At 41.1% G+C, this 16,795-nt stretch overlaps 1 protein-coding gene across 2 annotated transcripts in view; it reads left to right on the top strand.

Annotated features, from left to right (window-relative positions):
* cabin1 (calcineurin binding protein 1) overlaps nt 1-10,349 on the top strand; it is a 36,762-nt gene extending 26,413 nt beyond the window's left edge. For both annotated transcript variants that reach the window (XM_053325698.1, XM_053325697.1), the window contains 5 exons: nt 2,143-2,217; nt 6,050-6,308; nt 9,407-9,565; nt 9,682-9,884; nt 10,013-10,349. In XM_053325698.1, coding sequence (XP_053181673.1) covers nt 2,143-2,217; nt 6,050-6,308; nt 9,407-9,565; nt 9,682-9,884; nt 10,013-10,156 — 840 coding nt within the window. In that variant the 3' untranslated portion in view covers nt 10,157-10,349. The remainder of the gene's footprint in view (nt 1-2,142; nt 2,218-6,049; nt 6,309-9,406; nt 9,566-9,681; nt 9,885-10,012) is intronic.
* Nucleotides 10,350-16,795: the final 6,446 nt, after the last annotated feature.

The following is a 16,795-nucleotide window of genomic DNA, read 5'->3' as shown; positions in this document are numbered from 1 at the left end:
AATTTCAGGATTCTGGTCTAGTGTGTAGATATGTAGTTTGAATATATATATATTAATTTTGACTGCCCGTTTTTCACAGTAGAAGCGGGTAAAGTCTTGCCGTCTGTGTAATGATGCATATTATGTTACATTTTTAATGATTTTTAAGTTTCTCCTCTAAGGATGTCTAAAAGAGAGAGATGTGTCTCTATTTCGCCACAGCAGACGTGTTTGAGAGTTAGTCCAACTTTAGTGCTTTCTCAGGCATTAATGGTGTCATTGCATAGCAGCCCACATCAGCTTATACAGCCGTATTGAGCTGCAGATCAATGTTGGCACCAAAAGAAGTTGCCATGTCATTGGCTGTGTAATGCCAGAGCGCACTAGCTGGAGTGGGAGGGCAGTAGAGGAGGGAAAAAGAAGAAATTGGAGGAGAAAGGCCAACTTCAGCAGCCTTTGTTCTCTTTTTGTTTGTTTAGGCACTAGGTTACAGCTGTGTTCTTTAAGAGATAGCAAAGAGAGAGTTTTTCTTAGACACACCCATAAGAGAGAATAGCCAGAACCAGTAGCGACATGTTTCCTGTCACCAAATGAGTTATATGATTAATATGTTTGGACATATTCCAGAAACATCTTCTGATTGTGCACCTACTTGCACAAACTGCAGATGCTTTGTGGTTTTATGGTCTGCGTAGCTGCACGTCATCGTACTGTAAATCTCTACCTTGCACATCTCTTTCTTTCTTTATATTTCGTCAGTACACATCGCACGTTTCAGGCTTGCTCTTTTGGTGGTAAAAATTCAAAGATCCACTAAATTGTACGTTCTAAACAGACGGCGCATTTCCTGTCATGGGAAGTATTTTCAACTTGACAAGTGATGCATAAAAGATTGTTTGGTTTTGCCTATATAAAAAGCCTCGGCTATGCATCATCGTGCCATCAGTCCTTCCACATTTCACGGCTCCGAGCGTTGCCTCAGAATGTGTTGAAATGACAGCTCTCGGGCTGCTGTCAAACACTGTCTGTTAATGACAGTGTAGCAGTTCTTCCATCTCTGAAAAGTCATGTTGGTCCTCGAAAACCCTCCCTAAGGCTTCCCCATCTGAGGACTGATACAACCAGCACCAATTATTTTTGCGATAGGGAAAATCAATCTATATGAAAAGGTTATTTAAGTCCAAAATACAAAGGTACAGTTGAATATAGAGTATGTACTGTCACAGTGAGTGTTTCAGTATAGAGAAATGTGATAGAGATGTCATGTTTATTCAAATAGTAATCATGATGTGATGCTGTTAGTGCTGAACATCAGTACTCAACAATTGAAAAACCCAGCCCCAAGTAGGATCAAAAATTCTCCAGTCAAATGATTGATCCCTTTTTGTACTTTTTTGATTTAGTGCAACATGTGATTGGCCTGCAGCAGTCTGTGGTGATAATACTTCATTGGACACTTTTAAACATGTATCTGTATAAAAATAGTAGAGGAGTTGTGTGTAATGTCATGCTTTCATTCACATGATAAGTAAGTACAAAGTATCACTTTAAGGATACTAGTATTTAAACTGGTATTGTAACATTTTTTACCCAGCCCTACTGTTACTGTGATACTCATCACTGGTTTGCAGCAAGCCAGACATGAAGTGAAAGTGGAGGGCCATCCTCTGTGATCCAGTGAAGCTTGACTCAGTCCATTTAACAATTGACACAATTTCGAAAGTAGAATAAGGCTGCTGTAAAAAAACAAAACCAAAAAAAAATCCTTCCCTTTGGGGGTCTCTGAACTGCTGCATACAACAGGCTGCTGGTGGGAACATAACAGCTGTGTGAACAAGATTACCGCTAAGTGTACGATGTTGTGCTGTAGCTAAGCTCGCCGACTCCCACACACCACACCACACATACACACCACACATCCTCTAGCAGTACCGGGCCTTAATATGAGCCTCTCTTTACTGGTACTCAGCCATATAGAGATTCTCATAAGAAATCCTGCTGGCTCTGAACCAGAATCACAAATTCAACAACTGGACCACTCAAACTGTACAGATGAACATTACAGATGAATAGAAAGAGATGTGCACAGTTCTGCCACTGTGGAATATGAACAGTACATTGCTCTGCCCTAATGTCCTCATTCTCCTTGTTCTCTTGTCTCAGGTTGATGAGGATGTAGCTCTGGACCAAGCTGTGAAGTTCTGCCAGATACAGTTGGCCACTTCTGCCGCAAGACAGGTAAAACAAGAGTAACTCTGCATGTTCACCTGCCATCTGACTGCTGCCTCGACAATTTCCCTCCCTCTGTGCGGTGTAGCTCATACTGAAGCCTACATTCATACAGACAGCTAAACGCATGTTCTGCCTGTTCCACTTTTGCTCAAGTTCATAACAAAAGCATCATATCTCCCTTCAGCTAACTACAGTGCTATTAGATTGTAATGCTTCCAATGAGTTAAGGCTTAATTAAAAGATGTACATGACAGAGCAGCCACATAAAACTTATTTTAAACAAACATGCAGAAAATATAGACATGAAATTAACACACCGACAAAATATTTTTGATTCCTGTAGGTTACTACCTTGGCACTAAATTGACACCCTCAGGATTAAAGTCTGCTCTCTTAAATGGCAATTTACTAGCCAAGCTAAAATTATCCACCCACCCTCCGGTCCAAGTAGGTTAAATGCTCATTTTTATGTGTCATCTGTTGTATACGTGGAGAATTAACATCCAGCATCTGTAGTAAAAATATGACAAATAATTGAGTAACTTGGAAATTCCCAGACTTATTCAGCTCTGTCCTGCTACAGCCTGCCAGTACTAAATATAGCTCAGAGCGTAGTGTGAATGCTCCCTGCTGTCCCTTCAGCCTCACTCAGCAGTCGTCATACCTGTCACCGGTTTCAGCTGAGCGTTGGTATGTGTTGCTTATTTGCACGTGCATATTTTGTGTGTGTGTGTCTGTGTCTGTGTGTGTGTGTGTGTGTGATTTAACAGAAAAGTACATATGCTGAATTAACTCAACATGTATGTATAGTTGTATTATTAAAAGCTAAATTGCTCTAAACTAAATGTTCATTTCTAGTTTCCTGAAGGATCTAGAGATCAGCAGCTTTGTCCTCAGTGCTCATATTCCTCATCGAATCATTAGTAGCTTTGCCACATTCAGTGCCGGTAACTCCCCTTCCTCTCATCCCTCCTCCTGCCCACACAGTCATCAAGGGTCTCTCTGCCCACATCCTGTTGTCACGGTGATGTTCCCCAAACCTCACGCTCATGAAAAGTAGCTGCGGGCAAAATAAATGTGTTTTCCTAGTTCAGCGATTATCTATCATTTCATTCTCTGAATGAGTCTTTTATTGTCTTTTTGTGTATTTATTCATTTGTCTAATTTTTCAAACATAAAAACACAACACAGAGATAAAGGTGGAGACGAGGCAGAAGAATATACTTACACATAGCTATAATCAATGTGTGAAAACCTGGATTGGAGCATGATTTTAATCAACCAGCCTCATGGGCACTGTTGATTACAAGTATTTTGCAATCCTTGTGTGTACTTTTATAGAAAGGTAAATATTTTAATACATTCGACATTCTTTTAGCCTGTGTTCTTCAATTTGGTGTAGCTTCAATTAAACTGCTATTAATTTACATGCAATTATAATTGACCTTAAAATAAAATAAGCTTCAAGCAGATTTACTTGTGCTTGAGGGTCTCCATAACAGAGCAGGGGCAAAAAGCTGGCACCAATCTAAATGAATAATCTGCAGTGAAGTGAAATTTCTAGAAAAAAGAAAAAGAAATTCAAATCAAAGGAGTTTCAATTGCAAAAACCTATTTAGATTTGAATAGCTTATGATCATTTGTTAAATTAGTTTCTTAATTGTTGGCTAATAGATTTTTTTTTTTTTTAATGGCACATTTAGAGCAGTCTACTGTCAGAGATACACGATTGCTATTATTACGCTCAGGTAGACACACCATGATTGTTGGCTTGTGAGATATTATGATAATTAACCTCTATGTGGTGACCCTCTGTGTTCTCGCATGTATGATACTGATACTAAGAGTTTGCTGCTGCCGTCTAACAGCTGGTCATGTGTAATTACCGTGCCACTTGTTCATGTGGCGGGTGACGTTTAGTTGTACTCGTATGTAGTGGGAAATGTGAGTGGGAACCTCTGAGTTCTCGGCTCAAAGACATGAAGAATTCTTGCCTGCTTCTTATACACTCTACTTTCTTTCAAGCCTCTGCAAGTGCAGTGTGAGATTTGCCCCTTTAGTACTGAACTGAAAAAATGGTCTGTGTTATGCTCTGGGTCGTGTTTGTTCCCTCCAGTTTGAGGCCATATCAGGAAAGCGTGTCATGGTTGAATGATCCGCGCTCCTTACGGCTGTCACGAAATCAATGTTTGATGTATTTTAATAATCTTGCTGCTTTCTGCTTTCTCTCCACTACTTGTGTTAGACGATGCAGGTTTTTTGGTGAGACTTGATGGAGCTACTTCATTTTTATTACTCCGGTGTCACTCCCTGTATATCAGCAGGCTTTGAAGAGTATTGAGGCTTCACTTATCAAACAATATGGACATCTGCTTCATAAAGGAGCTGCGGTGTCGGTCCTATTTTGGCAGGCAATTTAATTAAAATGTTCGGTTGGCCGGCCTTTTCAATTGTGTTTGAAAGACGACCAAACCTGTACACGACATCTAATCTGATTTAAAGCCCAATCTCGATAATTGCAAAGAACCATCTTTCAATTCAGATTGTCGGACCTCAGTTTGGCTGCCAGCAAGCTCGCATTGAACACCCCAACCAACCTGCAGGCTGGCTCGCATATTCTGTGCTGCAATTTTCTCAGGTACTGTGCTTTTTCTCCTGATGCGCAGGGCTCAGCTGACTTATTGGTGACTTTTCTCAGCAATGTTTAATTCATGAGATATGAATCATCAAAAGCTGGCTTCGGCGCTGGTGAGTGCACGAAGCTGCTGTGCTGGTGTGTTGGGCTTGAAGGATCTGTTGCTGTCTAAGGTTTTTTGGAAGGCTACTCTGTTTGTTTGATTCGTCTGCTGCTCTGCCGTGTGAATCCCACGGGGAGCTTGATCATACGCAGCTCTGATTCAGAGCACAATTTGACTTCAACTCCCAGCATAGAGCCTGAGAAAATAGTACGAGAGCTCCACGATGGCCAAATTATCTTGTGCTAACATAATGTTTCTGTCAGAGCCCTCTCGTTATGACAGCAGAGGGCCTCCATTTTTCCTCAAGGCTTTGAAAGCTTGAGAAAAAAATGAACTAAATGATCAGATGTGGCTCTTACATAAAAGCACTCTGTGTGGCAAATATGGAGCCAGATCTACGGTTTTGTGTCCATATAATAAAAGCTGTATAACACAGTAACACAGTGTAGACACTCACTAGATATAGAATTCATAATTTCTCCAGCTTGAGGATTTTTGGTACAGTTCATACATATAAGCGAATAAGTGAAGCAGTGGATATACAGGCTTAGAAAAGCTGGTTTTTCCTCTAACTTTTCGTCCATTTTCAAATGAAAACTAGAGAAGGTGTATTCATTTCTCTTAACTGCTCCTCTGTGTTGCCATGACAGCGGCTGTGGGAGCAGGGTGGCTGTTGTCACGGGTTGTTTGTGCAGCTCTTGTTTGTAAGTGGTCCTCAAAAGGACACCCAGGAAAGTGGCACAGAGGGATGGAGTGCGGTGTGTAGAGCTGTGCTCCTCGCCAGCACCCAACACAGAGTCCAGCACACGAGTTAGTCTCTAAACCCGAGGGGACGCCACCACAACTCTGTGAGGGATATTATTACGTGTTACGTGAAAGAGCCGAGGCTAATAATGCTGATGTCTGTTTTGAAAAGTGCAGCGGTATCATCTGTGGCTCATTCCGTGTGTTCGACATTGAGTTTTGTCTCCAGGGGAGGAGAGGGAGGTTCAAGTCTCAGCAGTCTACTTGAGCGAAGGGGAGGGTTAGCGGTGCATGCTGGATCCCCCAAGGTCAGCAACACCTCCTCACGACTTCTGCTCTCCGTCTGTCTCCCACAGTCTGCCGGCGATGCCCCGACCACGCCCAAGTACTCCAAGGATCACCGAGACATCTTCTTCCCCGGCTCCCTGCCCACTCCGGTCCTGCTCAGCCACACCGCCTGCCACCCGCTGTCCACCCAGGACGGCCAAGCCAAAGTGGTGTACGAACCCCTGAGCAAGCTGTCCAGACCTCAAGCCTCGGGCTTCCACGATCAGCCACAACACAGAAGAACAGCTAGCCACCCTGCCACAGCGATGCCCTTCCTACCACACACAGGTACAGTGGCCTCCGCCCCAAACTTATCTGACCCCTACACAGCAAATTTTTGGTGTTTGTCACTATGTAACAAAAAATAAATAAAAGTTGTCGCACGCTCTGAAAAGCATGTGACTGCTGGAAAAACTTTAAAGGTAAGTGGCTCCTTTTTGTTGAAATTGAGTTATGTAAAGCTGTTATCAGTTTGTAAACATCCTGCCTTGGTTTAGTTCTAGTGACCAGCAGGGGGCGCCTGTGGACTTCCACAGATCTGTTACATAACAGCAGACACTGGCCTGGTTATGTTTTTGCCTTTTGGGGTTTGTCAGTTCCCCAAACAAGAGTTTTTTAGAAATTAGTGTCCTCCAGATTGTGACTTTATTTTCTGCCTACATGAGTTTCTGGAGGGGTTTGGCATAATCATCGCTGCTCCTCATGATGAATATTCCAGTGGATAAATTAGCTGTTTATGTCATGTTGAAAATTGAAAAATGAAATTCCTCCACAATGTTTTCCACCCTCATATTCAAGCTGGTCTGAATCATTTACAGAGTGGGGAGAGAAATTAACAATTCAATTCATGAGCTTGAATCTATTTGCAGTGCTTAATATTTTAACCCTTTTAACTGTTTTCTTACTACATTTACTACATATTACTCCTATAATGTTTCTGTAATCAAGGCCATTAGAGGGCAGTAAACAGCATCTGGACACTACAGCGCCTCTTATAGGTTTGAGGGGATCCATTGACAGAAATAGAATATAATATTCATAAATATGTTTGAATTATTGTATAATCAGCTGAAAATAAGAATTGTTGTGTCTTTGTTACCTTACAATGTCTACAAAGGGAGCATCTCCTCTTCCATGAAACCCGCTATGTACTGTTCGACATTTTATTTCTACAGTAGCCCAGAAAGGACAAACCAAACACAGACTTTATAGAGGGCTTTTGTGTTTTTTTTATGACTTTCACAGTCATCATACATGCTCCTATACATTTGGCAGGGGAGGTGGAGGGGTATGCTGATATTCAGTTGCAATCTTCAACCTCACTGCTAGATGCCACTAAATCTCACACACTGGTCCTTTAAATGGAGCTCCTGGATAAGAGTCAGCTTTCAGTAACTGGGTAACTGGAGCTGTTGGATTTGGCTCTCCTGCAGATGGCTCAACTGTTTTTACTCATTTTCAGCTAAATCAGGTCATCATTATTTTACTGCTAAGACCTCAGTTTTAAATCTTTGATTTCTGGACAGATGTTGGATTTGAGATCTATGACCCCCAGCATGATTATACCACTCTGGACTTTTTCAATCTGCTTTGTCAAGTTTGAACCATCTTACCACCTTACATTTGTTTCAGGAGATAATACCATGCAAAAGAAAGAAAGTGTTGTTTTTGACACATCCATGATTAGTGGAATGACACAGCACAGTATTAAAAGGGTCAAATGAAGCACACACACATTTAAGAAATATATTCACATACATAACTAAAGAGTTAATATGAAGCACATATATTAACAGTTTTTATGCTTCCCATCTGTTCATCCAGTAAATAATATTAAAGCATATTTGTTGTTATCCACTGTTTGTCTCTGTATTTAAAGAGCTGGCCCTCATTTAGTAAATGATGGCAGGTAACAAACTTGTGTCTGGAGTTGTGTTAATGGATTAGACTTTCTCTTTTTTTAACTCTTAATGAATTATGTCTTTGAGAAAATCACTTCAAATACATCTGCGCTCTGCAAACATAACCCAACCTAACAAAACAAAAGCACGAGCCTGTAGTTAATTGGCTGTCAGGCGGCGATTTCTCTGAACTCAGCAGAGTTCATCTGGTTTTTCTCATTAATTGGAAACTCAGAATTCTGCCTCACAGCAGACCTGACGGAGCTCTATTTCACTCCAACTTATCACCTCTCACATCAACACAGTGGTGAGTTGAGCTGGACTTATTAAAGGTCATGTGATGTGTTAAAACCTGTTGGCCTTGTCATCAAAAAAACTAAACAAAAGAAGTTGCAAGCATTTTTTCATCTGCAGTCACAGATTACATCTATAAATTGAGTTCAGTAAAAATCTGTATTGACCCTTTATTTGAGTCATGTGATGGCTGATGTCTCTTTATTGAGACATCTTAAAGCTTGGATGACCTTTAAAGACTCTGCAGCAGCTACATGCAAAAGCATGTTTGCATACACATACATTTGCATGCACACGCACACAGGTTTGAATCAGGCAACACTGCACCAATGTGTATTATGTAATGGTTTCCTAGGAAACATTACAGGAGAAGCCACAAAGATTAGATCATTTTTGTTTTCATTTGAGTCTGTCTGAGCTGCGGGCGAAATGTTTTGTTAGTTCACATGTAATCAGTAGAAATAATCATCTAATGAAAGAGTCTGAAAAGGTCCCATCAAATGGAAAAGTGTAAATCAACTTGTCAGTTAAGTCTCCGACATCACAGAATGTGTATTTTTACATTAAATACTGTCATTTATACTCTGTCATTAGTTATTATTCATGTCACAGTGCATTCATTAGCTCCAGTCAATAAAGCAATCAGGTCGCTCTCATTGTTAGTGATCCTGACATTAAGGAAGTCAGATGTTGTGTAAATGCTGCTTTAGTTGGGCCAACAATACTCTGAATCACACTCTGATTTCTTCTTATTCCTGATGTCTTTATGACAGCCATTACCAGAGCCATAATGTTTTTGGGCTGTCCCATTCTCATGAATGTGATATCTCAAAATGCCTTCAGGGAATTTCTTCAAATTTGGTACAAATGTCCACTTTGACTCAGGCAGACTGCCTGGACAGACATGGATTTAAAGTGTACACTTTAGTAGTTAATTGAGGAATACAACTGTCAGGCAGTATTTCTAGTTCATTAAGAAATAATGCTAAATGATAAATGTTGAACCATTTTTGTCATTTTGTTTCACTTAAAAAGCTAAAGAAAATCAACTGCTACAATTATCTTTGTTGACAAGGAATCTGGTTGTATTGTTAATTCAGTTATTTGTAAAGAATTACAACATTGTGAAATATTAGGAGGGTCAGCTGGTTGTACAGGGGTAACATGTATTTTGTGTATTTTTGCCCACAGAGGAGCGGGAAGAGCCTTCAGAGGGACTCTTGTACAGACAGCAGGAGTCACACCTTTGTCAACAGATGAAACACGCAACAGTGTCCCAAGGGCAAGAACCCGCAGCAGGCTGGTTCCAGGAGGAAACCGCCACATGTAGCACCGCACAACCATGCCCAGGTCAGAACCTTTCCAATCAGAGATGGGACAGGAAAAGGTCACTGATTCAAAAAATGATGTTCCAGCAGAAGTTTGGTTTTAATGTTTGAAAATGTCCCCTTATTTTTCTCTCTCAGACCAGCAGCAGTATGCCAGCAATGAGCAGTCAAAGCTTCCAGACCCCAACCGAATCCGCTCCCGTGTGCCCCCCAACATGCCAAAGCTTTTCATCCCTTCCACCGTTACGAAGTTCCCGCCAGAAATCACAGTAACACCTCCGACACCCACACTCCTCTCCCCCAAAGGCAGCATCTCAGAGGAAACCAAACAAAGACTTAAGGTATGAATTTACATCTCAGTATGAACGCGTGTGAATTCCTCTGTGACTGTTCAGCACATGACCACACGCTGAACTGTAGATCTAAATCTAACACCCAACAGTGACCCCTTCTGTCTGCTCCTGTACAGAACGTCATCCTGTCGTCTCAGTCTGCAGCCACAGTCAAAAAGGACACTCTGAGCCAGCCGGCCCTCGAGGTGCAGGAGACATCCAGCCAAGAGTCGTCTCTGGAGAGCGAGTCGGACGAGGAGGACGATTACATGGACATCTGAGCCCCAAGGCTTTCATGTTGCACGCTGAAACCGAACAAGACTAGGCCTTTTGACTCTGCCAAAACCCTGTACCCAGGTCTTTAAAAAAAAAAAAAAAGGAATGGTACACGTTACTGCAGCTGTCTTTCTTGATGCTCTTGTTTCCTATTGTGCATTACAAATTGTCTTTTTTTTTCCTTTTTTTTATTTTAAAAAAGCACTCCTAAACTGAAAAAAAAATGCAGTATTTTCATCAGCTGTCATGTCACTGTGTCGCTCTGGCTGTCAGCAGTGACGGGTGTATATGACAGACGATGGCTTTTGTTTCACAGCATGCCTGTAATGTGCCATTTATGCATATCCAACATCAGCTTTCGGAGCTCTCCTGCACCAAACTGTACACTGGATCTGGCGAGAAAGGATTGTAGCCTTTAAAGCCAACCAGTCCCGTGTTTATGCATCTTTTTTTTTCCTTCTTTTTTTTTAATGTTATGTATCTCCAAGATGCAGCTTATTCCTTGTTTTGAGAACTTTGCTAATCTAAGGTGCTTCAGTCAGATGCTCATCAGCATGTACCTGCTGTCCTCCACTTCGACCATGTACTCTGGCATGAGAATTTCATCTCCAGTACACGTGCATTGGTACATGATATATTTTAATGAACACAAAGGTAAAAATAAGGACAATCCGCTGCATCCAAGGTTTATCTGTGGAGATAACAGCCTCATAACCTGTAGCAGATTGGAAATGTTTACACTTAACATTTGGGATGTTAATTCAGTTAGCACATGACTTTGTGCTAATTTTTGTACTCACTGTATTTCTTGTAAAATTTTGTCCTATATATATTTTTTTTCTTTTGTGTGCATTTGTAGCTAAGAGGAACAGTTCTTACAGGAAGACGCCCTGTCACCAGCACTGATTTGAACGATGTGGAAAGGGTTTTTTTGGGGTTCTTTTCGTTATTAGGAATTAGCTTTTGTACATATCATAATCCAAATATCTTTCCAATACGTTTGGCTTTAATGGTTTGAGTATTAAGCTGGAGGGGTGTGTGCATGGGTCAGAGTGTAAACATTCAAAATTTGAGGCTCACTTCAATTCCAAGCCGCTCAGGAAAAAACAACAGACGGTCACCGGATGGCATATTTCCTGGATTCAGTGGAATTGAAATGCACGCAGGGGAAATCTTTATTGTCAATGCCTTTCCATTGAAACCACTTTGGTAAATTTGTCACAATTCTAGCTTAACTCAGAGGAAGACAACCGAATGTTTTTTTTACAGATTGTTTTCTATAAACAGAAAGATATTTACTGATTATGTTTCTTGAAAGCTGTCTGAAAATAATTTTTAAAAAGGAAACAGATGATTAATTGTAAATGATCACCCTTGATAACAAAAAATACTGTTTTGTATTTTATTTCATTATGTTTGTTTATTTTTTTTGGTGTAAAATAGTTTTCTATTGTTCTGCTGAGCTTCTGGGAATGTATCGTGGTTAAGAGTTGAGTGGGTTGAAGGCTTTTGCTGGACCCTGCCCCCCCCCCCCCCCCCCCCCCCTCAGCTCAGGCTGCTGGAGTAGAACTGTTCTCTATGTATGGACTGAATGCATTATAGATGTCAAACCAAAAATATATTTGAGAAACACATACAGTATCTGTTCTGTGTGCTATTTAAAATATAAAACATATGTGCATAAAACTTTCCCCCCACAGGGGTCTTTGCATCTGATAGAACGGTGGTTTTGTTTGTAGTCTGTGGGCTCCTCCTGGGATTTCTGTGAAAAACCTGATGCTATCTGAGGTGCCAGTTTGGTAACAACACCCTCAGCTGCTAATATTTTAGTGCATTATAAGTCTTATGGAAATACAATGCATGCCGATGCATGAAATCAAACTTCACAATAATTGTCTGTAGATATGAAACACAAGTAACACTACAAGCATCCTACAACATTTTTAAGTTTTACTGTTCAATCACTTTGCCAACACCTGTCTTCTGGTCTTTATGACTTTACTTCTATACATTATCACTTGCCTCTATGAATACAATAATAATCATCATTCTTTAATCATTTAACTCATAATCATACCTGAAATAAGATGCTTCATAATCCATGTTAGACAGTTGACCAAATGCTACTTTTCATCCATTCATAAGAAAGTACAGATGTTAAATGTATGTTTTAGGAAAGCAGATCTAATGAATTAAGCAGACACCAAATATTTTTCTATGACAGTCGAGTCACTGCTAGTCTGACTCCGTGTATCACAACTTCTCAGCAAGACAAAAACTAACAGTAGCAGAAAAATGATGCCTTTACTCACACAACTTGATTTAGTTTATTAGGTTTGGGCGTATTATGGAGCAGGAAGATAAATGCAAGTCAGCAAAACAAAATAAATTGAAATGAATTACGCAGTTTTTCTTCTCTCATAATTTGCCAGCAGCATTTCCCCTTTTATTTCACTGATTTAATACTTAAGGGCAACAATACTCCTGTCTCACCACAATATGTATTTTACATACAATACATACAATACATTTTATTTTCAGCAAGCTAGAACAGCTGTCACACACTATAAAAGACACATACACACTTCACTTTTCATATTTGTAAATCTACAGGGGTAAAATCAGGCTGATGAAGATTGGAACATGAATGTCTCTGTGTTTTATTATTCTTTAAGACATGAATACACATGTGCATTGTCAACAAGTTGGGATGTGTGTGTGCTTCAAGTGTTGTGCATAGAAGAAGGTGATGGTTCCTCAGTTAAACACACCACAGTAGTTTCTGTCACCAGTCATGGACACAAAACATTTGAGTATTGACAATCAAGTTTATGTTGTGTGTGTATGTGTGTGTGTATGTCTGTGTGAGTGTGTGTGTGGCCTATAAGACTGAAATCCTGTTATTTACATTTCATCAGTAACACACCGCTCACTAGGTAGTTAATATTTAATTCTTACTTCTTTTTATCTGTCAATAAAACCAACAAAAAATAATGTTCTGCTGTGCTTTAGTAAAATGATGAAATCCCAGCGGCTTATTTAAAAAAAAAAACTCAAGAACATTTGATTACAGGGTTTGGCGCTTGTGTAATCTACCTTTCTTCTCAATAACTGAAATCTGGAGTAAACATAAGGGAAAAAAGGCCTCTTCTTCTTCTTCTTCTGGAACGGTGGAGCTTCTTCTGCAGTCAGTGGACCACCCTGCTGACCACATTGACTTTGTGGTCAAAGAGCTTGTACACGCTGGTGTGAAGTCTCCGACACGAGGGAAGTCATTAGTCTTCATTAGCAACTTCCAGGAGTTTCTTATGAAGTGCTGTGAAGTTGTCATTTGCCCCTTTGCCAGGCAAGCTAGATTTGAGGTTTGTTTTCTTATGTGGTGGACCAAATGTGAGCTCACCCGGCCCCTAGCTGGTGCATGTGAGATCATGGTCACTCCTGATTTAGGACAGGGGTGTTTAAACGCTCCTTTTTAAAATATTTTGACCACAATATAGAAGTTTATTTTTCATAAGCACTGAAAATGCTAAAAAAAAACAAAAAACGGATTAATTGGGCTATAACTAATACAATATTGTGTGTTATGTCTTAAAATGCAATATACACTATGTCTGATTGTTGTATGCAGACCTTTAGATTCAAATTCTCAACTGTACCATCAGTTAGACTTGATCTTTTGTATCCTTTCTAATCACATCACAAAGCATATGAAATCGTCAGGTAAAGGCATTTCTCCTGCCGTGTAAAAAAAAAAAAAAAAAAGATGATTTGGTCTCCTGTGACATCATGTTGTTTCCAGCCACAGGGCTGCTATCTCTCAAAGTGGCCAATTAAGCATCAAAAGGGCATGCTGCATGGCTAATGTGAGCGAAAGGTGTGAGATTTCTCGTCAGTCCACTCCAGGGGCTCTTTATTGGGCTGCTAGAGAGCCGTCTGATCCTTGGGCCCTGGCTGTATATTGGCAGCTGTTAACTGTTGAGCACAAGGGGGATCTGTGCAGTTAAAGCAAATGGCCAAAGACTGACACCTGGGAGGTGGAACATCACTGCTGAAGGTGATCTGTGAGGAGACGAAGCAGTTCTCTGGGTATTAGATGGAGGGATTCAATGTGGAAAAAAGCTGTATGACAGAACTGAAGATATCTCTGATCGGTCCTGTTCTACGATTGGATCCCTGGTATCATTTACTTTTGGAAAACATTTGTCAGCGGATGTGTATTTATATAAATGAGGGCTTAAACTGAATCCACCATTTTTTGGGTAGTGCAGTCCCTATCAGTCTTCTCCAGGCAACCACCCTGACGTGTCATCCAGTCCAAATCGCCCCCAGACTGCCAGAGCTCCCTGTCACTGGCTTTTGTCCCCAGGCCATGCACCGAGGCCTTACCAGTCACACCTGTCACCTCCAGACCTCAGGGCATAATGGGATTGACACTGCCGCTGCTGAAATGTACACCTCAGTTCTAACACAGACACACACTCGCTTCTTTCAGAGCTGGACGAGGGGTCCGCCAAGAATTCATCGCTAAAATCTCTTGATTTCTCTCTTGCGGCATCTTTATTCTTAAATACTCAAAAGATCTGTGTGACCTCTCTGCTCCTGAGGCATTTTCAGGGGATTCCCATGCAGGCCCCCGAGGAGCTGAATAAGTGCTAAGTGAGGAGAGCCACACTGTACCTGTGATTAATAACTCCTCGACAACACTTGGTTTCACATAAGGGGGATAAAAACACATTGCACTTCCTCAAGGCCAATGTTGTGCCACAGAGGGGGTGGTGGGGTGGGGTTGTTGGGGGGGGAGTTGGAGAGCCCTACATCAAGGCATTTAATGTCAAATAGGTGTAAAATGATTGCACAGAGCTCTCTGCATCTTTAAGTGCATCATTACCAGCTGAGTTACTATCCTTTTTATTCTGCATCGACTCAGCACAGGAGCTGAAACAAGGTGGTCAATATTTTCACAGGGAATACTTTCTAGCAGTAAACATCTCTTATGCACTCTTAACTGCTGATTGTACAGAGTGGCACGCTGTCCTGTAAAGCGTGGGGACCCTCTCTAAGCTGCACCCACTGGTTTTCAAATTCCACGTTATATATAATATATGTGGGCTGTTATCCGTGCTTTTACCAAAGCAGCAAATGATTCTTTTGTGCATGGGTGTTGTAGAGCTGAGCTTACAGAAGGCATTGTATGCAGCACGCAGACATGAGAATACAATGAGAAATCTACGTGGAAGTGGTGTGACTTTGCTAGAAAAGAGGCTGAATGAGACGTGAAAATCACCTCAATTTAAATTTTGATGCCAGTGGAAGCAAGAAGGGGAACTGCGCTTACACTATGCTAATGCCCTGCAGTGTTTAGCATTTGTTTTGGCTGTGGTAACATGGTATGATACAGGCGGAGACAAGCCTATTAATGACACCCGTGGATATGCCTGGATGTGGATGGTGGGAGGACAACTGGGTTGTTGTGGCAGGTCTTTATTCTCCGTCCCTCCTATCCCATTCAGGGCTGACTTGGGCTTGTGGTGCTAACTGGCTGTTAACTGCCAGCCTATACACAGGCATCCTCCACATGTAGAAACTAGCCTCTTCAAGGGAAACTGGCCTAATGAGATTAGCTATCAGAGCATGGGCCTGTCTAGACACCCCAATACACAACCCCCCGCTGCTGCTGGCAGTCCTGCAGGCATCAGAGGATGCCCTCCAGGTAAAAGTTACCTGCAGAAAGAGTGCATGTTATCATCACACCATTATGGGTTTACACAGAGTTTCCCACCCACTGCATCATTTCTCTGATGGAGAAAGCTAAGAATGTAGAAAAGTGTAGAGACAGTCATATTTTTGACATTTGAAATGCTTTGTTTTATGTTATTTACAATCAGTACAGTGCATATGTGTAATGGTAAGTGTTGCTTCTATTGTATTCTATTCCTATTTTATCAAAACCCTTATAAATGCTGCTTTTTTAAAGGAAAGCCCTCCTTTATAGACACAAAACACTAGATTATCTCATTTAAATGTGCCTTTCACTGTTTTTCTGTCAGTTTTGTTAAATTGATTTTAACTGGTCATTTACCACATTGCACAAACACACTAAATGGTATTCTTGTGTGTGCTTCTATCTGTGTGAATGATATTTACACAGGTTCTGGTGCCGCTGCGAGCCCTGATCTGCAGCAGGGAAGTCCGTCCATATTTGTTTTAGAGTCTCTTAGCAGTTAATAAAGATGCATTTCCTCCGTCCCCCTTCCTGTGGGGACGGTATCAAGGCTCTGTTAAGTCTCTTTGATTTCTAGCTCCCTCCAATCACGGTGGGACACTGACTCATCATTGTGCCACTTCAAAGCCTGGGAATGGCTCTCTTGACCCCACCCACTCCAGGGATCACCTTAAAAGTCACGGTCACCCCAACCAGCAGGACTAAAGATCTCTGATTTTAAGATATCTGGTACATCTAGGCTGAATGACCTTCTGACTCCCTGAGAGGCTGGATTTCTTTTTTACACAAGAGGACGGAGAGCAAAGGAGGGGAGAGCAGAGCTGAAGAAACACTTTGGATATCACTGATACTTGGATTGCTTATTGGTTGTCTGTGCATGAATCTATTCAAGCTTTTTCTGTGCTGCCACTTATTCTGAAGA

Source organism: Scomber japonicus, chromosome 9, assembly GCF_027409825.1.
Source record: "Scomber japonicus isolate fScoJap1 chromosome 9, fScoJap1.pri, whole genome shotgun sequence".
NCBI classification, from domain to species: Eukaryota; Metazoa; Chordata; class Actinopteri; order Scombriformes; family Scombridae; genus Scomber; species Scomber japonicus.
Note: the sequence above shows the minus strand (reverse complement) of the source record. Positions and strands in the feature narration are given on the sequence as shown.